At 46.4% G+C, this 26,505-nt stretch overlaps 1 protein-coding gene across 8 annotated transcripts in view; it reads right to left on the bottom strand.

Moving 5' to 3' along the window:
• APBB2 (amyloid beta precursor protein binding family B member 2) overlaps window positions 1-26,505 on the bottom strand; it is a 410,008-nt gene that overhangs the window by 79,061 nt on the left and 304,442 nt on the right. For all 8 annotated transcript variants that reach the window (XM_050790342.1, XM_050790347.1, XM_050790340.1 and 5 more), the window contains 2 exons: window positions 4,554-4,700; window positions 1,679-1,806 (listed from right to left, as the gene is read on the bottom strand). In XM_050790342.1, coding sequence (XP_050646299.1) covers window positions 1,679-1,806; window positions 4,554-4,700 — 275 coding nt within the window. The remainder of the gene's footprint in view (window positions 1-1,678; window positions 1,807-4,553; window positions 4,701-26,505) is intronic.

The raw sequence follows: 26,505 nt of genomic DNA, 5'->3' as shown, positions 1-26,505 counted from the left end.
ACTGAGGTTCAGAAAACTTGAATAATTTTGTCAACTGGAGTTTGAATCATTTGTTTCCTTCCAGACATGTAGCATTTGGCCTTACTTTAAAGAGTTAGGGTGAGCTGAAAACCTCATCAATACAAACCACTGACAATCTGACCTTAAGAAAACCCAAGCTCATCCACTTGTACACGTATGTAATGTAACGAGCTCCACACCTTGGTTCCTGCCTTAAAAACAAACATGGAGGACAGGAACCCGGAAAAGCTCAAGCATCTTATACCCAGGGCCTTCCACCAAAGCTAAATGTTTTTAATGACGACCAAACATCACCAGAGAGCTTCCTTGTAAAATTAATCCATGCATCTCTCCAGGGCTACAGCTCTGGCAAGCAAGGGAATGACATAATCTATCCACCCATTCCCCCACAGCACCTGGCCCAGCTGTCATCATTCACTACTCCGTTAGAAAAGCTCAAAGATGCAACTGTGCTCCCAGGAAGGCTTATCCAATCGGCAGTGAGAAGAAAGACACTTTAGCTCTCTCTTTTGCAGGCCATTTCTCACGTCTAGTTCCAGCATAAATGCTTATTCTTTAACTGATGAACACTTGGCCATAATCCTTCCTTTCTGGTTTAGGACTTGGAACTGAATCAAATGTACTAATGCCCAGCGTTGGTTGACAAAGGCTGTCATAAGCCCAGGTAGACCACACCCCCATTAGAGAGACCAAATGACTCAATAAAAAAGCAGAATGTTCAGAAATGGAACCATAAGCTCAGGAGAGCCGCTCTCTGTTTTCTGGGATTTTTATCCTCTTTTGCAATGCTCTCATCCATTTTCAACAAAGCAATAACAAGCTATCATCGTATAGCTCATCCCTAAATGCTAGGAGATGCTCTAGTACCTTGGGAATTGCCAAAGATTGACTATAATTTAAGAATTAACTGCATTTAATGTAGACCAATTACTTAACAATGGTCTCTGAGTATAAAGTCTGTATAACTGCTACTTTATTAAAATATGCACTTGAAAATCGGAACTCCTTGTTTCCAATCATCCTGGAGAACAGAAAATTTGTAACACATCTAAGATTCATTTCTTATAAATAACGTCTTTTCAGTAGGATTTCAGAAAAATATACATCAAATGGAATTTTGATAAGACCAGACCTTTCCAGTGTTAAAAATAGTTTAGCCAATCCCAAACCCCGGAAATTCCTGATATCATGATTTAATGACCTGAGGCTTGTGATGAAAGGCTGTACAACGTCCCCCTTCAAGTAAGCCCTTGATGAAGAAAACAGCAGCAGGAGGGCCTCTGAAATGGCTGAGACTCAACTGAATGAAATGGAATTAATTTTAAAAAGACTGCAGAGAGGAGGGGAAAAAGGGGTTCAGATGGCCTGGGTTGGAAACTTGGTTGAATGAGGAGGGTCAGGAGGAGAAACATGCAGAATTGGAAGGCAGGATCAGGGTCAGAATTGACAAAAGATTTGAGACACAGAAGCCAGGAAGGGAAGCAGTTTGGAGGCTTTAAGAGGCAGGGAACTAGAGACACGCTTTCATTTTGTACATTTCTATACAGAGGCTACACGAGTTTCGTATTCGGTGAAATGCTGCGAGACTATGCTTTGGTGTTCAGCTAGAACAGGGACACGGGCGAGGTGACCCGGACTGCCCCACCCGGGGACTCACCGGCCATTGTCGCGGCCCACGCCCCACACGCGGATGCTGACGATGGGCTGTGAGTGCAGCACGCTGCGGTCCATGGGGTCCACCAGGCTGAGCATGTCGTTCTCCAGGATCAGGTACATGTCTTTCCCCTGGGACACAATGAGAAAACACGCTGTCTTCCTCATGCAGGCTGGAAAGCCTAATTGCATGTGGCATCCAGGAACGCTGTATCAGCCACCAAAAGAAGTCACCCTGCGGTCTGTAACTTGTCTGCCCAAGAAATTTCCTTTCTGGACAAGAATATTGATGTCTTCCAGCTTCCTGTCATACACCCAATTTCTCTCTCCCTCTCTGAGTCCTCTGAAATGTGCTCCCATCCTGCTTTCCAGGCTGCTCTTAAATTTATTTACACTTCTGAATCTTTATGACAAAAGGCTAATGGTGGGTTCCTTGGAGAATTTAGTCTTTCACTAATTCTGTGCCCATCAAACTCTTAGAACCCCCTCTCCCCATTCTTCTGGCCAGGTCCTACCAAGCATCCCCTCGACGGCCTTTCCAGACCCACAACGATACCTGCTTCTTCTCGGCTTTTACACCACTTCCTAGCTGTGTGGTCTGCCCGGCAGACAGCAGGCACAGCTTCGTGACATTTCTCAGCACTAACGATGGCTAACATTTAAATGACTACATTAGGCCACATGCTTAAGGTGCACTGGCTCACGATCTCTCTAAATTGCCCTCTGAGGGCTTGGATTGTTACTATCACCAGTTGGCAGTTGGGGAAACTGACAATGAAAGTTTAAGTAACTTGCTCAAGGTCTGACACAGAACCTGTGGGTGCTGCTGGGATCCCAGCATGGGGGAACACCCAGGTTTCTCAACTCCTGCGCTGTCCTTCGGAGTCTTACACTCTGGTGTCCCATCTCCCCACCTGTGTTGGCTTTCTGTGGGCAGAAGCACCAGACTACTGATTCCCCCTGCAATCTCCCAGGCATAATTTTAGGACATCATTAAATAACTGTTGCACAGCTGAAACACTCTCTCTCCTCAAGGTCATCTAGATGCTATGGCACTGATGATGGAAGATGTGGCTTGGCAGAACAGTGAGGCTTCTTGGTAGGTCTTCAAATCTCAAAGTGAAACAGATAAACTGCTTTCTGGTATAGTTTTTGGGAACAATGTTTTAGTTTCCCACCAAACATTCTCAGAGTGAAATAGAGCTCTTATGCTCAGGGAGGCAGAGATAGGTATCTTGGTGCCTCTGTCAGCCAGTGTTGAAGCTGTGGCCTGTGTCTACAGCTGAGATCCAGCCTGGTCTCAAATCTTCCCCCAAGAGCAGCTAAGCCATTTACGGATGAAAGCACTGGCAGAAAACACAACTCGTGTCGACTATTGTGGTGAAACAGATTCACACAGCCTGGAGCATGCTGCCTTAGACCTACGGCTCCTCTAAAGGCCAGTCATTCACATGTTAGTATAAATCACAACCACCTTCCTTGTAAATCCTGGCCAAGAAGGAACAGCATTTTTGACTGAAGGAGAGAGAAAACAGGTGGAGAATTTGGTGGAAACACAGGCCTGGGTTTTGGTCTTTATTTTTTTTTTGAGATGGAGTCTCGCTTTGTCATCCAGGCTGGAGTTCAATGGCATGATCTTGGCTCACTGCAACCTCTGCCTCCCAGGTTCAGGTGATTCTCCTACCTCAGCCTCTCGAGTAGCTGGGACTATAGATGCATGCCACCATATCCGGCTAATTTTTGTATTTGTAGTAGAGACGGGGTTTCAGCATGTTGGCCAGGCTGATCTCGAACTCCTGACCTCAGGTCATCCATCTGCCTCAGCCTCCCAAAGTGCTGGGATTACAGGCATGAGCCACCATGCCCAGCCATGCTTGGGTATTTGGATGGGAGATAATGCAGTGAGAGAGGACAGCAAAGTCAAACAACAGAAGAGTCTAAATGGCTTTTCTTGGATGGAAGAAAATTCTTCCAGTTCTCCCTTATGCCTGGAATCTAAAAGTCAGCTTGGCAATGCAGTGATTCAGCTCCACTTTAAGGCAGATAAACTCCACCATGGAAAGGCTTGGAAACCTACCTCCCATTGAGACGTGCTGCTAGGAGAAAATGTGAGTGGAGTTCCAGTCAGCTCAACCAAAAAGCAAACTTTTCAACCACTGCTCTGTTCACTAGAAGCAGAGAGAACAGCATCTATTCATGTAGCAAACACTATTCCAAGATGCTCCCAAAATGCTTTTTCTACAGGTCTCGGGCACACCAGGAATACAGCTTTTCTGGTTTGATGTGAGTTTTATACACATTTGGTATCTGTACTTACTTCTTTCCTTTCTGAAATTATCTCAACTAACATTTCAAAACGTAATCACTCTGTTAAAAGGGAGAAATATATAAATATCAATTCCACAATTCATGTATAATGTTGATTCCTCAGAATGTAAGTAAAGAAGAATGTTATAAAAGGATAATTTGTCAACTTTTAGAGTAGAAGCATCAACATTTTTGTGTGTATGTGTGGAAGTCACCTTCCCTTTGAGAATATGGGTCCTTCTTCCAGTCTGCAAAACTGCTCTTACAGACTGGCCCATCCCATTTTGCAGGCATGTTTAGGGGAGTTCTGGGTCCCTAATGCTCACCCATAAATCTGTGTCACTTAGCTACTGAGAAACGCTCTCTCTCCAGGCCCCAGTCCTCACTGGGATCTGGCAGTGCTGAGGGATCAGTCACGCGGGGGCACCATGCCTACACTTCCTGCATTCATGGGAAAAGACACCTGAAAAACACCTCGGAGCCCCTTAGGACCACAGCACCGAGCTGTGGGGCTTCCTGAAACACAGGAGAATGCAAACAGCCTGCCGGACATCATTCTCCGCGCCACTTACCTCTCCCCAAATCCCAACCGTGTCTCGGATGTCATTTTTGCAGTAGGAAAGTTGCCTGATGCAGTTGTTGACCGCAACACTACTTTTACCGGGGGCGAGGTCTTCTTCTGCCATCTCTACCCATCCCAGAGAACGCACAGCAAAACACTGGAAGATAGAGTAAGAGGACAGGAAGTCACTCCATGGTTTGGCCAATCATACCAGTTTACACTACTCCCCTCCCACAACTACCAAGGTACTACACTTAATGCACTTCTATTTGCTTCATTATGTTCAATCATCTAATTGAGTTAACAAATCCTCTACTGCTGGAAATTAAATGGTAACTACTTTTTGCTATTAAAAAAAATGTAGTGACAAATATCTTTTTGCCTGACGTGTACATGTGTTCAGATTTCTTCCTTAGAATAGATTACTAGAAGCAGGCCAGGTGCGGTGGCTCACGCCTGTAATCCCAGCACTCTGGGAGGCTGAGGTGGGTGGATCACCTGAGGTCAGGGGTCTGAGACCAACCTGGCCAACATGGCGAAACCCCGTCTCTACTAAAAATACAAAAATCAGCCAGTCTTGGTGGCGGGTGCCTGTAACTCCAGTTACTCAGAAGGCTGAGCCAGGAGAATCGCTTGAACCCAGGATGCGGAGGTTGCAGTGAGCCAAGTTGGCACCATTGCACTCCAGCCCGGGAGACACGGCGAGACTTCATATCAAAAACAAACAAACAAAAAGAATAGATTATCAGAAATATAAGTATAGGGCTTATATTACAAAAATTTGGATACAAAAATTTCTAAGCTCCTGATACCTCTTACAAGGCAGTTTTTTAAATAGTGAGAAATGTAACCCCATGAAATCTGTTATTTGGTAAGTACCTAGAAACGGTGGAGACAGAATGAATTAAATACATGTTAGGCACTTGTTTCTAATAACAGAGAAGCAAGATGTTTTCTCTAATACCCAGAAAGGCAGAAAAATGAGGAAAAAAAGTATCCACTCATGATAACAAATAAGTGTGTCAGGTCCTACAGCGTGACAAGGGAATCTTTACATGCCGAAGTGCTTGCAGAATTGACAGATTCATGCTTTTAAAACCATTTATTCTTGTATCACTTAGAGATACTTTGAGATCATACTACCTCTCTTTTTTTTAAAGTTCTGTAATTCAATTTTTCCCTTTAATTAAGAAAGTACTATATGCTGCATATTATAACAAGTAAAAAATCCAAAGACATATGAAGAAAAAACTTCACAGCGCATGTGAGGGTGACTTGGCTACAGCGTTTGCCTTGCCGGTGATCACCAGGGTTGCCGTGTGCCTGAGCTGGGTTCCTCATCCCTCTCTGCACCCCTGATCCCATGCAAGCTGTCCAGCAGTTGCAGAGGCCACCTTCCCCGAAAGGCAGACATGGAGCCACCCTTCCTTGGGAGCCAACAGACTGGCTCTCGAAGAACAGCTTTTAAAGTTTCCAAATGCGAGCTTCATAACCAAATGAAGAAATGCAGCAAAGTGTCCTAAAGTGATCACATTCGGTCTAGTGCCACCTTCCCTCTTCCAGTCACCGTGCGCAGACCGGGCACCCCCTTCCTGAGTAGCTGATCACACTTTGTCAGGGGAAAAAAAACTCACCAAAGTATCAAAGACAAAACAGTCCATTTAAGCAAACACTGCGCTGATCCTCAGGTCCTAGATAGAGGAGAAAGCTATGCGACCACCTCAGCGGCCACTCTGCTGATGGTGCACAAGGTGCCTTTCACAAAGAAACCAAAAAAAGGAAGGCAGTCCCCGTGACGACCACAGAAGCTACTCAGGAGTCCGAGTCTTGGGGAAAGGTTCTGCACATGTACACACTGCAGGGAACCAGCCCAATGGTGAAGAGGAGGTCCCGGGTGCCAGAGCTGGCTGTGGCCAATTCAGGGCTGGCCAGGTCTTGCCTGGCCTGCCTGCCCCTCCGCAGCTCTGCTCCCTCAGTCTCAGACCAAAGTGTGTTTCTCCAGGTGGATGTGTTGGATATTCCACAGAAGCACCCCACCAAATGTGCTGCTTTATGAAAATGCATGATTTTGCCAGTCTGACCCCTAAGTGCCCAGGCCCTGCTGTTTCTCCAGAAAGTGCTGTGCAGCCCACTAACCTCTCTCCCATGTCGGTTCCCAACCCAGGCCCTAGTCAGTAAAATCACAGTGCCCCAGCTGACTCCCCTGGCCTGCCATTCCAACCTTGTCTCCTACCACCTCTATTCAAACGTCAAAAGTATTAACTCAGTCAGTCCTCACCCCAACCCTTTGAGGTCGATACTAAGTTACTGTACCCATTTTATACATGAGGAAACTGGGTGCAGCACAGAGTTGGTAAGTGGCAGATCCAGGATTCAAACCTGGGCAGTTTGGCTTCTGCGCTCCTACACTTAACTACTTTGTTATATGCCTCTGAGATTTTCACAGGGGGACAATGTCAGATGGGGTTAGGATGATAAAGAGGGCTGGATAAACAGCCGGTAACCTCAATACAGTTTTTTTTTTTTTCTCAAGACAGGTTCTTGCTCTGTCACCCTGGCTGGAGTGCAATAGCATGATCTCGGCTCACTGCAACCTCCACCTCCTGAGTTCAAGTGATCCTCCTGCCTCAGCCTCCCAAGTAGCTGGGATTACAGGTGCACACCACCATGCCTGGCTAATTTTTGTATTTTTGGGAGAGATGGGGTTTCATCATGTTGGCCAGGCTGGCCTTTAACTCCCTGACCTCAAGTGATTGGCCTGCCTTGGCCTCCAAAGTGCTGGGACTACAGGCGTGAGCCACTGCACCCAGCCCTCAATACAGTTCTGAGTGTGTGTGGATCAAGAGTAGGAACAACCTGCATTCTAATCTCAGCTCTCTGATGTACTGGTACTGGGACCTTGGAAAAGTCATTTACCAAGCCTCAATTTTGTTCGTTTGTAAAAATGGGAGTAATAATAATAATTACTTCAGAGGGTTTTCGTGAGGAGAAAATAAGTAGTGAACTTAGCATGTAAAAAACACTTGAACATTTGTTGAATGAATGAGCAAATAAATACAGTGTCATATAACTCTTAACTGAACAATCAAGAAGGAAAAATGAAAGATTTGTTTTAGGGTGACCACATGTCCCAATTTTCCCCTCAATAGTTCTGGGGTATCACTGTCATTCTGGCAAGATTATTCAGAGCAGCCCCTTTTACTCTCAAAAAGTGTCCTGGGTTAGACAATAAATTATATGATCACCTTGGTCAAAATTCTAGTGAATTCGGCTTCTGGCATGGAAACTGGGGCTTGGACAGGGTACTGTGGCATGCCCATGTGGAAATGGGGTTCAAGATCCACAGAAGCTGCCATCAGGACAGCATCTCAGTGATCCTGGCCGGGGTGAACCCTAAGACAGTACTTTTACTGTGAGACACTTCTCTTCAAACCAGAAGTCAGAAATGCATTTTCCCACCATCTCCAGCTGCCTACTGTAACATCCTACAACCTAGGACTGCTCAAAAGAATTCAGTAACGACAAAGAAGGTAAAAAAGAACACTGGCCGTTTTCTCTCCTTGGAGTCCAAGATGACAAAAATTTTGATCTAAACAGCTCACTGAACACCAAGAGTATCATTCTTGGCTAAAATATGCAAATCACCCGACCTCATCCAAGCACATTAAGAATACTGTTTTTGCTGGACGTGGTGGCTCACGCCTGTAATCCCAGCACTTTTGGAGACCAAGGCCGGTGGATCACTTGAGGATAGGCGTTCCAGACCAGCCTGGCCAACATGGTGAAACCCCGTTTCTACTAAAAATACAAAAATTAGCCAGGTGTGGAGGAGGACACCTGTAATTCCAGCTACTCGGGAGGCTGAGACAAAAGAATCATGGCAAAAGAATCGTTTGAACCTGGGAGGTGGAGGCTGCAGTGAGCTGAGATCGCACCACTGCACTCTAGCCTGAGCGACAAGAGCAAAACTCTGTCTCAAATAAAAAAGAAAAAAAATTGTTTTGTCATATTGATGAATAAAAGCCTGACATGTTACTATAGTGAGTTTATCTAAAGTCATTTTTCTTGTGTAACCCTGCTGTTGTTTGAATTTAGTCTCTCATCTGAAGAGTTTCACCCCATTCTGTGTGGCCAAAGTGAAAGGAAACAGGCATACAGGGAACATGCAGCTTGGCCCGAGGGGCCAGCTTGGCTTCTTCCCAAAGAATGGAGCAGCAACGAGCAACCTGCACTGTTTGGTGATGCCCCCGTGTGGCCAGGAAGGTTCATAACCACCACCACTTTCCCTTAAACCCAGGAAGGGATGCTGGGCGTAATCAGTTCTGGGAATAAAGGCTCGTCCTGGAGCATGGGAAGAACTCAAAATATTTAATGAAGTCATCTGCCACTTAAAAAAAAATGTTAATAAAAAAAATCAACATATACACTTTGACTTATGCCCATTCTTCAATAATTCTTAACCAAAAGGGCAAAAGAGTAATGGTTCAGGGTAGAACCGTGTCATCAGAGGGGTCTGGATTCAAGTCATCATTTTGCTGCTTTCTGGCTGGTGACTTTAGGTTAAGTCACTTCAGGTCTCTAAGTCTCAGTCTCTTCATCTGTAAAATAATAATGCTACCTATACTTACAGCATGTGCAAGGCCTAAAGAAGATAATGCTGGTAAAATGCTTAGCATCATGCCTGGCAGATAGTCAAAACTTGGCAAATGCTCATTGTTATTTTTTGTTTGTTTATTGTTTTTGAGATGGAGTTTCACTCTTTCACGCAGGCTGGAGTGCAGTGGCGTGGCGTCAGCTCACTGCAACCTCCGTCTCCCAGGTTGAAATGATTCTCCTGCCTCAGCCTCCTGAGTAGCTGGGATTACAGGCATGTGCCATCACGCCTTGCTAATTTTTTGTCTTTTTAGTAAAGATGAGGTTTCACCATGTTGGCCAGGCTGGTCTCAAACTCCTGACCTCAGGTGATCCACCCATCTTGGCCTCCCAAAGTGCTGGGACTATAGGCATTTGCCACAACATCTGGCTTTTATTATTATTATTATTGATAAACTTTTACTCTTTTCTATTAGTGGATTTTAAGGATTTCTCTAGTTTAATAGATTTCAGCCAAAGCCAGCATGTGGAGATGTACTGTAGACCATGATACATATGAATATATGACCTGGAGGGCTTTCTTAAAACACATAACAGGTCGGGCACGGTGGCTCATGCCTGTAATCCCAGCACTTTGGGAGGCTGAGGTGGGTGGACCACTTGAGGTCAACAGAGTGAGACCCCATCTCAAAAAAAAAAAAAAAAAAAAAAAAAAAAAGAAACACACACACAGAGAACACTGGACCCCTTCCCCAGAGTTTCTGATTCAGTAGGTCTGGCTAGGACCCAAGAGTCTCTATTTCTAACAAGCTCTCAGATGATACTGAAGCTGTGATCCGGGAGCCACACCTTGAGAACCACTGCTATAGACAGATGGCTCCTTTCTTTACCCAAAGTTATGTGGTTCCTCAGATTGAAAGTAAAATCTAGGTTCAAATCCCAGGGCTGCCTCTTACCATTTTTGACCTTGGGTGAGTTAGTTAACCTGTCTGTGTCTCAATGTCCTCGTTATAAAACGTGGGTACTAAAAATAACTTGTCTCACAACAACCTATCAAATGTTGTGAGGATTAACTGGGCTAAATTCAAGTTTGCTGCTGCTTCTGTTATTGTTGTTAGTTACTATGGGCATTTAAGGGATCTGGGTCATGGCTGACCCAGAAGGGACACAGCTTTTGACCTGGGCCCCCTTCTCTCCCATTTGTTTTCTCTTCTTCCACAGTGGAATCGAGTCATCCTATCTTAGTTGTAAAACCTATCTTGTGTGGAGCTTCTATCTCTGAGTTTTATAATACAGCCATCTTCTTGCAGAGGACCTCTCCTTAAAATGTGCGTTGTGGAGCAGAACACAGAGCAAAGCCTGGGTATCTATGACCAGATGGTCCTCGGTTCAAACTGTATTCCAACTGGTGGATGCTCAGCCTCCAGGCATCTAAGGTTACTCAGTTGAACAGTGATAAGGAAATGAAGAAGAGCAAGTGGCTGGGACATTGTAGGCCCTCAGCAAGTATGTACTTTGTTCTCTCTGGTTCCAGAAGATACTATTATTTCAATTTTTGTTTTCCCCAGTCTTCCATTTCTCTTTTCCCTTGCTGAATTTCTAGGTTTCTGTCCTTTTCCTTCCTCTGGGCTTTAATGCAGGCAGCAAAATGAGAGTGTGCTGTCAGAAAACTGGGGGATCTCCTCCAGGGACCAGGAGGGGCAGGGGATGCAGTGAGGGGTGAGACCAGGGGCCGGGAGCCAGTGAGCTGTGGGATACAGGCCTTGCCTCTAGCCAGGCGAGTTGGCCTCGGGGTACAGGACCAAAGAAGACAGTGGTAAAATGAGCTCATGTCCACTAAGGAGCATATCCAACACCCAGGGCACAGCCACTGCTCTGTGACTGTTGAGGGATAGTGACCAAAAGGTAAATGGTACCAGAACATATAACAACATTAAGTTACAGATGTTAAAAAACTAAAAAAGTTCACATCAAAAAGCTAAAATGTGGCCCAACACTACAAATTACTACAAATGTAATCCTAATTAACAGTCATCTATGGGAATTACTTACCATTCAAGCCTAATTATCCGATAGCACAATAACAACTGTGTATTTGCGCTGATAACATTTACTGAGTGACTAGTTCCTGGAGGACCTACAGAGATGAGTGTCCTTTCTTCCCTGTAGATACATCTGAGTTAACTGAGAGTATCTGAGAGTAGATAAGTTCCTGCTCTTGAGAAGCTTGTGACACAGCAGACACATAGCAGCAATCTATAGCACGGACCATGAAGGTGCACTGAGGCACAAGCATGGGTTGGGAGCTCATGGAAGGAGAGTTTTTTGTTTTGTTTTGTTTTTTGTTTCTGAGACGGAGTCTCACTCTTTTGCCCAGGCTGGAGTGCAGTGGCAGCGCCTTGGCTCACTGCAACCTTTGCCTCCTGGGTTCAAGCAATTCTCCTGCCTCCGCCTCCCAAGTAGCTGCGATTACAGGCGTGCGCCACCACGCTCAGCTAATTTTCTGTATTTTTAGTAGAGACAGGGTTTCACCATGTTGGCCAGGCTGGTCTCCAACTCCTGATCTCAAGTGATTCACCCGTCTCGGCCTCCCAAAGTGCTGGGATTACAGGTGTGAGCCACTGAGCCTGGGCTTTTTTTTTTTTTTTTTAATTCAGAGTTAGTGATGGACAGCTTCTTAAAAGACATGAAATTGAGCTGAGCCTTGCAGGACAGATTAATTCATTTATTCAACAAATATTTATGACACCTACCATATGCCAGGCACCGGAGACTTATTATCAATGGGCCAAACAGACCAAACACTCTGCCCTACATAGTATTTCAAAAAACTGGAAGGGCATATTTGTTTGATGGCCACATCTAAGGTCACACAGCTCTGTGGGCATGGATCAATAAGAGTAAGGTGCAACTATGGGAGAAGGGGCCCAGAGCAGAGTGGCTTGGGGCCCAGGTGTTCAAGCCACTAACTCTGGGATGAAATCTCAGGTCAGCCACTTATTAGCAGTGTGACCCAGGTTACTCAATCTTGGTGAGCCTCATTTTCCTCATCTGTTGCTGTGAGGATAACAGGATGGACCTCATAGGGTCCTGGCAAGATGAAATGGGATGGCTTAGATTAAGAATCTTGCAAAGGGCCTGGCCCAAAGGAAATAGGTGAGAAAAGGTGACCACTATTTTCTCAAGGTCTCTGATTCCCCAGTCCTGACACATCATTGCCAGCTATACCAATCTAGTTTTGTTTTTACAATTAATGACTGAGCAACGCTAAGGATACCCCTAGGTGGTGGGGGACAGGGAGAGATGCAGAGCCTGGTGGGGGTGGGGGATGCTCTGTCCTCTTCAGAAGGGCAGGCTCCATCTTATCAGCTGACTTCAGGGTTTTTTTTTTTTTGGAGACAGAGTCTTGCTCTTGTCACCCAGGCTGGAGTGCAGTGGTGCGATCTCGGCTCACTGCAACCTCTGCCTCCCAGGTTCAAGCCATTCTTCTGCCTCAGCCTCCCCAAGTAGCTGGGATTACAGGCACCCGGCACCACACCCAGCTATTTTTTTGTATTTTTAGTAGAGACGGGGTTTCACCATGTTGGCCAGGCTGGTCTCAAACTTCTGACCTCAGGTGATCCACCCATCTCGGCCTCTCAAAGTGCTGTGGTATTACAGGCATGAGCCCGGCTTTTTTGTTTTGTTTTGTTTTTGAGACTGAGTCTCTCTCTGTCTCCCAGGCTGGAGTGCAGTGGTACGATCTCGGCTCACTGCAAACTCCGCCTCCCAAGTTCAAGCGATTCTTGTGCCTCAGCCTCCTGAGCAGCTGGGATTATAGGTGCCCATCACCATGCCCAGCGAATTTTTGTATTTTTAGTAGAGAGGGGGTTTCACCATGTTGGCCAGGCTTGTCTCCAACTCCTGACCTCAAGTGATCTGCCCACTTCAGCCTCCCAAAGTGCTGGGATTACAGGCGTGAGCCACCACACCCAGACACACTTCAGGGATTTTATTAAGGGTTCACGGACCTGGGAGATCCATGGATGGGCTTCAGGAAGTTCTAAACACCCTGAAAATATATCCAAAATTATGTGTGTGTATGTGTGTGTGTGTGTGATGGAAAGATGGTCCAAAGCTCTCACCAGTTTTCCAAAAGCTGTAAAAATACAAAGTACAGTAAATCTTCACTTAACATCGTTGATAGGTTTTTAAAAACTGTGACTTTAAGCAAAATGACCTACCTTGAATAAGGTTGTTTCCTTCAACTTCTTTCAATGCTGTTTTGCTATAATGTTGATGAGAAAAAAATCTGCTTTCCTTATACATCATTTCTCTTGAAGTTGGAGTTTCTGAGAACTCACTAATAATGTTAAGTATAGATTTACTGTACTTTAAGAGAGTTAGATAGCAGAGTGCTCACTTGTCAAGACATCAACACGTATTTTATGTGTGTATACACATCAGGGCTAGCAAAAGCTTTCTAGTTAGCATCACAGTCCGCTTTTGGTTAGTGGATGAGGAAAACGGTTAAATGGCTCTACAGTGGAAATGATCAGGAATTTAAGGGTGAACAGAAGAAACGGGTACAGGGAAGTAGGGAGGGGCAAGAAAGGGCTGCACAACTTCCAGGTGGCTGGCAGTTGAGCCGACAGGCAGGACTGAATGACTTGTGAAGGTGAGAAAGTCTGACCCAGGTTTTTTTTTTTCTTTTCTAAGACGGGGTCTCACTCTGTCACCGAGGTTGGAGTACAGTGGTACAATCATGGCTCACTACAGCCTTGACCTCCCAGGCTCAAGCAATCCTTCCACCTCAGCCTCCCAAGTGGCTGGGACTACAGGCGTCCACCACCACACTCTGCTAATTTTTTATTTTTTGTAGAGTAAAGATCTCGCCATGTTGCCCAGGCTGGTTTCAAGCTTCTGAGCCCAAGTGATCCTCCCACTTTGGCATCCCAAAGTGCTGGGATTACAGGCGTGAGCCACCCCACTGGACCCAACACCAGTTTTTAATACAAAAAACTGGCCAGGCACAGTGGATTGTGCTCATGCCTATAATCCCAACTACTTGGGAGGCTGATGCAGGAGGATCACTTGAGGCCAGGAGTTCAAGACAAGCCTGGGTGACAAAGTGAGACATGGTCTGTAAAAAAATTTTTTTTTAATTAGCTAGGCACAGTGGTGCATACCTGTCATCCCAGCTACTAGAGAGGCTGAGGTGGGAGGATCACTTGAGCTCAGGAGTTCGAGGCTGCAGTGAGCTAGGATCAAGCCACTTTATTACAGCTTAGGTGAGAGAGCGATACTCCATCTCTAAAAAAAGCAATAATAAAATTAAAAAATGGGCCGGGTGTAGTGGCTCACGCCTGTAATCCCAGCACTTTGGGAGGCCAAGGTGGGCAGATCACCTGAGGTCAGGAGTTTGAGACCAGCCTGGTTAACATGGTGAAACTCCATCTCTACTAAAAAAAATACAAAAATTAGCTGGGCGTGGTGGCAGGCGCCTGTAATCCCAGCTACTCAGGAGGCTAAGGCAGGAGACTTGCTTGAAGCCAGGAGGCAGAAGTTGCAGTGAGCCGAGTTGCATCGTGCCACTGCACTCCAGCCTGGGCAACAGAGCGAGACTCCATCTCAAAAAAAAAAAAAAAAAAAAAAAAAAAAAAAGATGCAAGACACTGATTTTGGTGTAAGCCCCTCTGATATTATCCTTGATGCACCAGCAAAGGGCCTCTTACAGAGATGGCTGATGTTGTCAGGGGAATTAAAGGAGAACGTTGGCAGAGAAAAAGGAACATGCAAAAGTTTCAATGTAGAGAACAGGGATTCAACATGAGAGAAATAGAAGCCACAGGGAACTGGCAGGGTTTTGGGGAGGATACACACACCACTGCAGGATATGGGATTCCAGCCTGTCTTGCTAGATCCTAGGAACATGGTGATCCTGGCTGCTGCCTACACTGCAGAGCTGCTCTATGGAGACCTTTTCTATCTGTGTTCTGGGGTTCAGGTGGAAAAAAGCCATGTATTCCCGCTATATGTGACTATGAAGAAGAACCTTTTTAATAATCATATGGCCCACATACTATTTATTTCACATTGGTGGACAGAATAATGTACACTTAGGGTACATTTGTTATATTTGATAGCCCATGTTTTGTGATATTTCCCTAAGAGTTAAGAAGAGCCCTCTGTCATCTCCCACAGTTACTGCAGCCAGTAGAAACAGCAACGGGTCTGATTTCTGCCTTCAGCCCAGGGTCTTTTCACCGCCCAGGTTTCACTGAGAAATAAGGCAGCTGGGCCGGGTGCATTAGTTCACTCCTGTAATCCCAGGACTTTGGGAGGCTGAGGCAGGCAGATCACTTGAGGTCAGGAGTTTGAGACCAGCCTGGCCAACATGGCAAAACCCCATTTCTACTAAAAATACAAAAATTAGCAGGGTGTGGTAGCATAAGCTTGTAGTGCAAGCTACTTGGGAGGCTGAGGCAGGAGAATTGCTTGAACCTGAGAGGCGGAGGTTGCAGTAAGCCGAGATGGCGCCACTGCAACTCCAGCCTGGGCGACAGAGTGAGACTCCATCTCATAAATAAATAAATAAATAAATAAATAAATAAGGTAGTCAGTGAGCAAAGGACTGTGACCTAAAACAACTTTCACAGAGTCCATACAAAAAAATATGCAAGCTTTTCAAGGTTCAAAATACCTCTTGGATGTTGCCTCCGTAATAGAGAAGTCTTTAGTAAACCGGCATTTGTGGTCATTACAGGCAGGAAGAGAGGAGATCACCGTCATTATGTGTACGGTTTGAAATATAACTAGGCTTTGCTATTGCTTTTTTTTTGGAAATACTGAAATGCTTTTCAAATCTAAGATGTTAGTGGGTTCTGCCAGAGAGGTGTCTGGGGATTCTCTGGAGTGAAGCTTGACCCAGTTCTCCATCGGGCTGAAGCAAGGAATCAGCGTGATTCATTATTCAGCATGGCAGAGACCACGGTGGCCAGGGAGGACCCAGAGAGCATTTCTACACTGGTCCCCGTGAGCGCTTTAGCTGTTTCTGCCATTTTCCCGGACTGTCTACAACACAGTGAGCACTCAGGCAGAAAACACGATGCATGGCCCTTTGAGGCCCTGGGCCCACTAGTGCCATTTACTTAACTTTCCCCCTTCCTATTTTTCAGAGCAAGACACGTAACTGGAAAAGCTCCCCTGATGTTAACTTCTGACAGGCCCTTCTACAAAGAGGATGGTCATAATCACAGCTAACCCCATGCAGCACTTACCACGTGCCAGGCACTAAGGATTGACCCATAATTAAAATATCGCCCACGATATCCATCTCCTTGCCTGCCTGCCACCCACTACTGGCTAGTCCCTTCGTGAAGGGCGGTTCCCAGCCCAGGTCACCTCTGTCTCTGCTCACAGGGCCAGGAACACTAACCCCATCCCCTGCAGCTGGGAAACACCCAGTGCACACGCAGTCACACAAAATGAATGCTACATTATTTGACGCAAGGAAGGGGAAAGAGGCAACGCAGTTGAGCAGCGGCCTCACAATCCTTCACACACAGCACGGAGCCGTGCGAGTTCCCGGGATGTAAAGCTTCCCTGATTTCAAGTCCTTAAAAGAAAATGAAAGGATTCTTTCAAAGCAGATGCATCTTCACTTGTTCTTCCCTGGGCCATTCCCAAGTCAGCTCCTGCCTGCGATGTCTATTCCTAACATCCTCTCTCTGTCAGAGAAAGCACTTGCAGACTTGCCACAAAGCAACCTTGAGAAAAGCAATCATGTCGAGATTTATAGGAACCACTGATGTGCTAGAGAGAATGCACGAAGGCGGTCTCACTCCAGTGGGGGCTGAGATGAGATTCGGCATCTACTTTAGCTATTGCTGGGGAATCTTTGCTTCCTCATGCTTATTCAGGGGAAGCCAAAGCTCCTCACTCCTCTGCACTAAGGGATCTCTTTGGTAAGGGTACGATGGTCCAGAGCAGCAGCCTAGACACCTTCCTGACCCCTCATGTGGCTCGAGTGGGGAAGGGGGAATGAGTTTGACAAAGGTCAGTGGTCTGAGGCCATGCTGGAGCTGGGGAGGGTGCCACTGTCCTGGAGGGGCCTGGATTTGGCTTCTAATTTAAGGCATACATTTGTGTAGCATTAATGTCATGACATCAACATGCTTTCCTTTTAAGACACAAGATACACATTTTTGCACGGCAATGAAATAATGTCTTCAATGTATTCTAAGCATGGTTTCTAAGTATTCATTGTTAACTTAAAAGCATTCTCAGCTGGGCACAGTGGCTCACACCTATAATCCCAGCACTTTGGGAGGCTGAGGTGGCTCCTGCTTGAGCCCAGGAGTTGGAGACCAGCTTGGGCAAAATGGCAAGACCCTGTTTCTACAAAAAATTTAAAAGTTAGCTGGGCATGGTGGCGCATGCCTGTAGTGCCAGCTACAGGAGGTAAGGCGGAAGTGAAAGGATGAGGCAGGAAATTCGCTTGAACATGGGAGGCAGAGGCTACAGTGAGCTGAGGTGCGCCACTGCACTCCAGCCTGGGTGACAGAGTGAAACCTGTCTCAAAAACAAAAAAACAAAAAAACAAAAAAAAATTCCCACCAGTACTTAGTTAAGGGGATTTCAAAGTTTCAACAACCAGGAAGGAAACTTCCATTTAAAGCGTTCTGATGTAACCACAGGTGCTTTATTATAAGTTACCTAACTTAATTTAGTTCCATTTTCACAACCCAGTGAACCCAGTGAAAGAGGGACTCTGCATCTTTTTTAACTGTCCACACAATGCATTGGAAACATTTTGACCATGAAAGGACTTGAACCCTCAATCTTCCGACCCAAAGTGAGATGTCTTTTCCATTAGGCCACATGGTCTCCTCTCTCCCATTTTTGAGATAAGCAAACAGACTCCTGGCAAATTTAAGGTTTCCTAAAACAGAGGTGGTAGAAAGGAGTATCCCGCATGTGCACTTATTAAGAATGTGTGTATATACATGTACATATGCGTGTATATGTGTGCACACGGGTATATATGCATATATATGTAAATATGTGTATATACATGCATGTATGCATGTCTATATGAGTATATGTAGATGGATCTAGGTACAGATAGACATACATGCAAGGGACTCAGCTAGAGACTTCCTTTTACATATCTTATTTAATCAACTTAATCCATATAACAGCACATGAGGCAGATATTATTATTGCCATTTCACAGATGAGGAAACTGAGGTACAGGGTAGTTGTTAAGACTGAATTGTGTCCCCTCCCCAATTCCTATGCCGAAGTCCTAACCCCCAATGTGACTGTATTTGGAGAAAGGGTCTTTCATGCAGTAATTAAGTTAAATGAGCTCTTAAGAGTGGGACTCTACTCCAATCGGACTGATAATGCTTTGTTATTTTCTTTCTTTCTTTCTTTCTTTTTTTAGACACAGTCTCACTCTGTCGCCCAGGCTGGAGTACAGCGGCTCACTGCAACCTCTGCCTCCTGAGTTCAAGCAACGATCCTGTCCCAGCCTCTCAAGTAGCTGAGATTACAGGTGCGTGCTACCTAGCCTGGCTGATTTTTGTATTTTTAGTAGAGATGGGGTTTTGCCATGTTGGTCAGGCTGGTCTCGAATTCCTGACCTCAGGTGATCTGCCCGCCTGGGCCTCCCAAAATGTTGGGATTACAGGTGTGAGCCACTGTGCCTGACCTTTTTTTTTTTTTTAGACAGGGTCTTGCTCTGTTGCCCAGGCTGGAGTGAAGTGGTGTGATCTTAGCTCACTGCAGCCTTCACCTTCTGGGCTCAGCCTCCCCTGAGTAGATGGGACTACATGTATGCACCACCATGCCTGTTAATTTTAAAAAGGTGGGGATTTTTTGTAAAAATGGAGTTTCACCATGTTGCCCAGGCTGGTCTGGAACTCCTGGGCTCAAGCCATCTGCTCACCTCAGTACTCCACCTCCCTGTAAAGTGCTGGGATTACAGGTGTGAGCCACTGTGCCCAGGTGTGTGTGTGTATGTGGTGTGTGCGTGGTGTGTGTGTGTGTGTGTGGGGGGTATCCTTATAAGAGGAGGAAGAGACAGCAGGGAGGCCCCCACACAGAGAAGAGGCCATGTAAGGACAGAACAAAAAGGCAGCCAGCACAAACCCAGGAGAGCGGCCCCAGGGGAAGTCAACCCTGCTGTCACAGTGACCTTGGGCTCCCAGCCTCCATAACTGTAAGAAAAGAACGTTTCTGTAGTTGAAGCCACCTCGTCTGTGGTATTTTGTTATGGCAGCCCCAGCCAACAAACACACAGTGGTGTATACACTTCAGGTAACCATGAGCATATGGCGGAGCTGGCAGAGAGGCCCGAGTTTGTGTACCGACAAATTCCTGTCTCCGTGCTTTGCTGCCTCCTAGGTGCGGCAACAATGCTGGTTTTCCTGACGGAGAGAGGGAGGCCGGCATCCCCAGGCCACACCTAACACCTCTCACCCCGACACGTGTGTGCACAACGCGCCTCCTCCCCTCCTCACAGTCTTATAGGTGCACCCAGTAGCTACACCTGGCTGGCACCAGAGCCCAGGGAGGCCAGCCCCACTCTAAAGAGGTCCCGAAGAATTCAAGGCCTCCTAGGAGTACCCTGAGAAGGAAATACTCCCTCAACAGAGAGTGAGTACTTCAAAGTCCACCAGCTCTAGGTTTATATCTTTGGGCTGGTCCGGAGGCTTCTCAGAATTACCTCAGAGCCCACACTGGCGGAGCCCCCACTGCAGGCACCAAAAGTCCTGCGGTAGTGTGGGTGCCCTTGGGCAAACTGTCCACCAGGGGGCGCCATCACCCAGCACCTGCTAACATATCACTGGAGGCAAGGAGGCCCATGGAGGAAAGGAAATGCCCAGGCAACCAACTAACTGCCTGCTAGCTGCGTCCTCCTCCCTCCAGGCCACAGCACTGCTCTCCACAGTGTTCTCCAGAGGTCTAGGACTGTTATGTCCAGGGGCAACCTGCAGAGGAGCCCAGTGTGGGGCTGAGGCCTCTGGGCCTCCCCTGGCACAGTGGCCCTGCTCTTGCCCTTACACAGAAGGGCTTCTGCTCCTAAAGAAAGGCCGGTGCACCATGCAATCGCAATTATTTGCAATGCCTGCCCCACAGCGACTCTCATTAACCTGCTGAGTGGGTTCAATCATCAGCACGTCACGAACAAGTCATACAAATTTAAAAACATCAAGCAGAATGTCAACTTATTAATTTACAGAGAGAAACGCAAGTGTCAGTCTACTGCATGTTCAGGTTGGCTAATGAGAGGGTTTGCTCTCTGCAGGAAATCCACTCATTTTCAATCCCTAGGCCACCACAGGCTGACGAACAATGATGCAGGCAGAGGAGTCTCACAATCAGCATCGTAACAGCCAGGATCCTTGCAGATTCTTCACTCATGCCAGAGACACGCCTCCGGGTTGTGATTTAGTACAGAAACAGTTAATTGCATTAGTCATTTCCTGCCCAGGAACCAGGCTGGCATTATGAGTCCTATTTTTATCAATGGAAAATTTGAGCAAAGGTGGGTTCAACTGAGAGATGTAGCCCAACGTTTCCAGAATGTCATGGAACAAATTATGTGTATGTTTACTTAAACATGAACTTGCAGGCATATCTCATTAGACATATGTAATCTGATAATCACTTATAATCATCATCATGATACTAGCAGTGACTATCGAGGGCTCACTGTGATGAGTGATTTATATACAAGTCTGGTCTTGGCAGGGAAAGCATGAAGGTAGGCGCTGACATTTACATAGCATTTGCCACAAGCTGCATGCTTTACAGCATATAGCACAACATGTTTTCACAACAACCCTACAAAGTAGGTGCTGTATCTCTTATTTTCTAAACGAGAATCTGAGGTTCAGGGAGCTTAGTTGAATTGTCTAATGTCACACTGCAAACAGCAGAGCTAGATTGGATCTGAGGTTTAATTCTCAGGTGGATTATTACCTTGATTTTCCAGAAGAAGACATCAGTTTAGCAAAATGGCATAACTTAGGAACAGAGGGATCCCAGCTCTAGTCATTTATTTTTGTATTATGATTTTTTTTATTTTTGAGACGGAGTTTTGCTCTTATGCCCAGGCTGGAGTGCAGTGGTGCAATCTCAGCTCACTGCAACCTCTGTCTCCCAGTTTCAAGCAATTCTCCTGCCGCATCCTCCCTAGTAGCGGGGATTGCAGGCACCCACCACCATGCCTGGCTAATTTTTTTTTTTTTTTTTTTTTTAGCAGAGATGGGGTTTCACCATGTTGGCCAGACTGGCCTCGAACTCCTGACTTCAGGTGATCTGTCGCCTCGGCCTCCCAAAGTGCACTGGTCGTTTTTTTATTTTTAGAGAGAGGGTCTTGTTCTGTTGCCCAGGTTGGAGTGCAGCGGTAAGATCATGGCTCATTGCAGCCTCAATCTTCTAGGCTCAGCCTCCTGAGTAGCTGGGACTACAGGCTATGCACTACCATACCCGGCTAATTTTCTCTTTTTTGTAGAGACGGGGTCTCACTGTGCTACCCAGGCTGGTCTTCAACTCCTGGGCTCAACAGATCCACCTGCTCCAGCCACCCAAAGTGCTAGGATTACAGGCGTGAGCCACTGGGCCCAGCTCCCAGCCCTAGTCTTGATTCCCCATTCTCTGCTCTACATTAGCTGTTCTATTAGCAGAAATGCTCAGTCTAAAGGGGGCTCCTTGAGATCAGGCCTGTTCTGTGGACCTCAGTACACCCACCATCCAAAAGTGGCCCCGGATGTATGGCATGCTCAAGAAATATTTGTCAGATGAAGACACTTGAGCTTGAGACAGACTGAAGTATCACGGCAAGGCTGGGCCAGACCTGGCTGGGGGTCCTGGACCACCACTCCCTAGTTGTGCCTTCAGTACATTCATCATCCTTAGTTTCCTCATCTGCATCACTGGAGGGATAATCCTGCCTTTGCAGGCACTGCTGAGGATTCAAGGGGCTGTGAACCCTGGCAGCCAGCCCGGCACAGCCTATGGGAAGCAGTTGTTTTTACTAGAATAATAGTAAAATTGTATACAGCCTGGACTCTGAAGCCAGAGATCGCAATTTGAATCTCAGCTCCCTATTTAATTCCTGTGTGACACATGGCAAGTTGCTGACCTTCCCCTGTGTCTTGGCTTTTCTAACATGGAAATGACAGACATAGGGTTGACCCTTGAACAACATGGATTATTTGGACTGTGTAGGTCCACACAGATTTTTTTCAAGCAAATGCAGATTGAAAACAGAGTATTTGCAGGATGCAGAATTCGTGTATACAGAGGCTTGACTTCTCGAATCCGTGGGCTCCTGAGGGACAACTGTGAGACTTGAGTATGCATAGATCTGGTATACTCAGGGGTCCTGGCATCCATCGTCCGCATGTACTGCGGGATGACTGTACTCACGTTCTAAGGAGTATTGGGAGCACTACATGGTATCACGTGTATAAAGTGCTCACAATGGTACCTGGTAAGCACGCAATGTGTCAACCTTTATTATGATTAGCTCTAAATTATTGATAAATCCTGACCTAAGCCATGCCTAGTGATATAAAAGTCATATAAAATATCCATTTAGTTGGGAGACGTAGGGTCAGGTACCATGTCCAACTCCAGGTGTCTTACACTGTAGGCCACAGGGCCAGTCCTTCCTGTGGGCTTACTCTGCCCAACTCAATCTATGTCTGGCTTATCAGGAGCGCCACCGTAAGCTGCTGGGGTGTGGAACCTGCAGACTGGAGCCCATATCCAAGGGTCCTGGGGCACCTCAACACAGGTGCATCCTGAGCTGTTACTGTGACTGCAGTCCTCATAAGTGGGCCTCCCACTGGTCCTGGATCAACACCCAGCGGGACAAGGATTCCTGTGCTGCAGCTGAGCCTCCATGCAGAGCTTTGTGCTAATTTCTTCTCTAGGTACCAGTGGGATCTAGATAACTCATCGTCATGACATCACCTCCCTCCTCCCTCTGCCCCTATGCAGACTTTTAGCTTCAGAGCACTGGGATGCTGCAAAGGCCTGCTCATTAAATTGGACCCCCTAGACATCGAACAGGCCTGCAGAAGCTTTGGAGAGTATAGTTGGGACTATTCCTGCACTCGGCGATACGGGACAAGCACAGAAGGTAATAATATTGAGTTTGTTCAAAAAGCCAAATGCTTTTGCAAAATACTCTTTCTTATTTAATAGGAAATAGAGATTGTCTATGGAAGAGTGGGATGGGAACCTGTGGAGGAGACATCTTAAATCCAACCCCTGGCAGTCTGACATAGGGCTGCTGTCAAATCCCCATAGCCACTCCCCCAATCACAATGCTTCCTAGAAATCCCTAACCCACCACAGCCTAAGGCCTACAAAGACAGTTCAGTGGCCGGGCACGGTGGCTCACGCCTGTAATCCCAGCACTTTGGGAGGCCAAGGTGGGCAGATTACCAGGTCAGGAGTTCGAGACCAGCCTGGCCAACATGGTGAAACTCCGTCTCTACTAAAAATACAAAAATTAGCCGGGTGTGGTAGCAGGCGCCTGTAATCTCAGCTACTCAGGAGGCTGAGGCAGGAGAATTGCTTGAACCTGGGAGGCGGAGGTTGCAGTGAGCCGAGATTGCGCTACTACACTCCAGCCTGGGTGACAGAGCGAGATTCCAGCTCAAAAAAAAAAAAAAAAAAAAAAGGACAGCTCAGTTATTCCAAAAGTATCTCCAAGAATCACGATCTGAGAGTGACCGTGGAAATTCCCCTAGTGGAACAGTGAACACGTTACACAAAAGGGAACTTCATCAAATCTGCTGCTGGAGATGCTCAAGCGCCAAGCAAAGCTGAGTGTGTGGCAGTAAACATGAGAATCACATCCCACCTTCTCGGAGTTTGAGTAAGAGCCCATGGAAGTCGAGGCCAAGAAGCTCGGCTGGCAGAATCCCACTTCTATTCCTGCTGATACGCAGCAGATGTCTGTGCTACTGGGAAACCGTTCTTACTCCTTGGAAGTGTGAGTGGTATTTTAGTTATCCCCTGCAGGAGTCTTGGAAAAGATTGGAAAGCAAGTCCTGAGGTCCACATGGCTGATTTACACTACAGACTACGTTTCTGCTACTGCAAAGCTGAGAAATGTTATTTGCAGAGTAAGCACAGAGGAAAACCAGAATGCACACCGAACTGTGCGCATGAAGTGGAACACTGCATTTCGCTGGGAAATGAGCTCTAGGCCACGTGAGCTCTAGGGGAGACGCTGATCCTAAGAGAGGAGCAGAAAGAGCCTGGAGTCAGGAGGTAGGCTGTACCCGCCAGTCTGGAAGGTCAGAGCTGGGACGCTGTGGACTGATGGTGAAGTTACATAGTTCAGTCTCAAATAGTAACAGGTATATTTGCAATATGGAAAATGCGATTTTCAAATAAATAAACAAGTGTATGGTTTTTAACAACTGTTTGCCATAAGCATGCTCCCTAGGCAGTATCTGAGGCAATTCAGAACTAGTTTGGTCCTCTCTACCCTAAAATGTGCCCTCGTAGATGACTCCACTCAGAATAGTGCCACTGAGCCTTGAATAAAGTCCTTCCTCCGAATAGCTCAAGTGCAAATACACTCCATTCCCATCATGTGCGGATTCCATATCTGCAAGTTCACCTACTTGCTAAAGTTTGTTTGTAACTCCAAAGTCCATACTCCTGGTGCTTTTGTGGTCATTTGTGGACATGCACAGGGTAGCAAAACATTTGTGTAGCCCAATGCACGTTTCTACTGAGGTCGTGCTAAGTGACATTCCCCTTTCTTGTTTCAGCTCTCATACTGCGAAGAGGGGTCCTTTTTGTGATCCATTTAGTACCACTTTTTTCACATTTTCGTGCCCTTTGGCAGTGATTCTGCTGTTTAACATGGCTCCTGAGAACAGTGCTAAAGTGCTTTTAAGTGCGAGAAAGCTATGATGTGCCTTATGGAGAAATACATATGTTAGGTAAGTCATTCAGGCATGAGTTATGGTACCAGTGGCCATGAATTGAAGGTCAACGAGTCAATAACATATGCTAAATAAGGGGGCTGGGTGTGGTGGCTCATGCCTGTAATCTCAGCACTTTGGGAGGCCGAGGTGGGCGGATCACCTGAGGTCAGGAGTTCGAGACCAGCCTGGCCAACATGGTGAAACCTCATCTGTACTAAAAATACAAAAATTATCTGGGCGTGGTGGCTCACGCCTGTAATCCCAGCTACTCGGGAGGCTGAGGCAGGAGAATTGCTTGAACCCAGGAGGCGGGAGTTGCAGTGAGCCAAGATCGTGCCATTGCACTCCAGCCTGGGCAACGAGAGTGAAACTCCATCTCAATAAATAAATAAACAGATAGGTAGATAGATAGATAAATGTAAACACATAAAACAAGGCTAGATACTGATCAGGTGATGAAAATGTCGTGACCAGAGGCTTGCAGGAACCTAACCCTGTATTTCCTCTAGGAGCAATGCTTCAGTATTCATTAATTCAGTGTTGCTGGTGACTTTATAGAACTCAATTGCTGCGAATGATGAGAATCAGCAGTATTTGTCCTTCTTCGCAGAGCAAGAATGGAGGGGCACAGGGTAGCAGGGTGGGGAGCGGTACTTAACTGCTCTTAAGCTTTCTAAATGTTGGTGTAGTGAGTTGCAGGCACCTGAAACCGTGAGTCCCCTGGGTTTTTGTCCTAGTTCTGCTACTGACTAGAACCTTCCGGATGTCATCTGGTTTACTCAGACCTCATTTTCGTCATCTGACAAGAGAGGGGGAAGGGAGCAGTTGAAGAGGGAGAAGGTTTGGGCTAAAAGATCACTCAGGACATTGCCAGCTGTGAAACACCCCTCAAACACTTTATCCGACTCTTGTCCCCACTGGTTATTCCTTTGGCTAAAGGCACAGTGGCCTCCAGGCCGATCCTTCATCCACTAGGGACTCATCACCATGGGCTCCCTCTACCCTCCCAATCTGCCTGCTTCCCTCTGTCGTCTCCTACTCAGTGTCACCTTCTGGGAGGCCTCTCTGACTACTTAAAGCTGCTACCCTCCTGGCACGTACTCGCTCTCTTCCCTGCTCTGTTCTTCTCCACAGTAAGTCTATTCACCTGATGTACTTTTATGCCACTTGTGTGTTTCTCTCTCCCCACCCTGGAAGGTAAATTACACAAAGGCAGGGACTTGGTCTGCAGTACCCTCAGCCCCAGAGCGCAGAGCCTGATCCTAGCGAGTGTTAAATGAATTTATACCTGCAAAGCTGGACTGAGACCAATACCTGGTACTCAGTAAAAGTTAGTGATAACTAACTTCAGGGCTAATTTCACTTTTCACTATTGTTTTCTAAGAAAGGTTTTACTGCACCCGTCACCAAGAAATG

Source organism: Macaca thibetana, chromosome 5, assembly GCF_024542745.1.
Source record: "Macaca thibetana thibetana isolate TM-01 chromosome 5, ASM2454274v1, whole genome shotgun sequence".
Taxonomy (NCBI): domain Eukaryota; kingdom Metazoa; phylum Chordata; class Mammalia; order Primates; family Cercopithecidae; genus Macaca; species Macaca thibetana.
The sequence above is the reverse complement of the archived record's forward strand: the minus strand, read 5'-3'. Positions and strand labels throughout refer to the sequence as shown.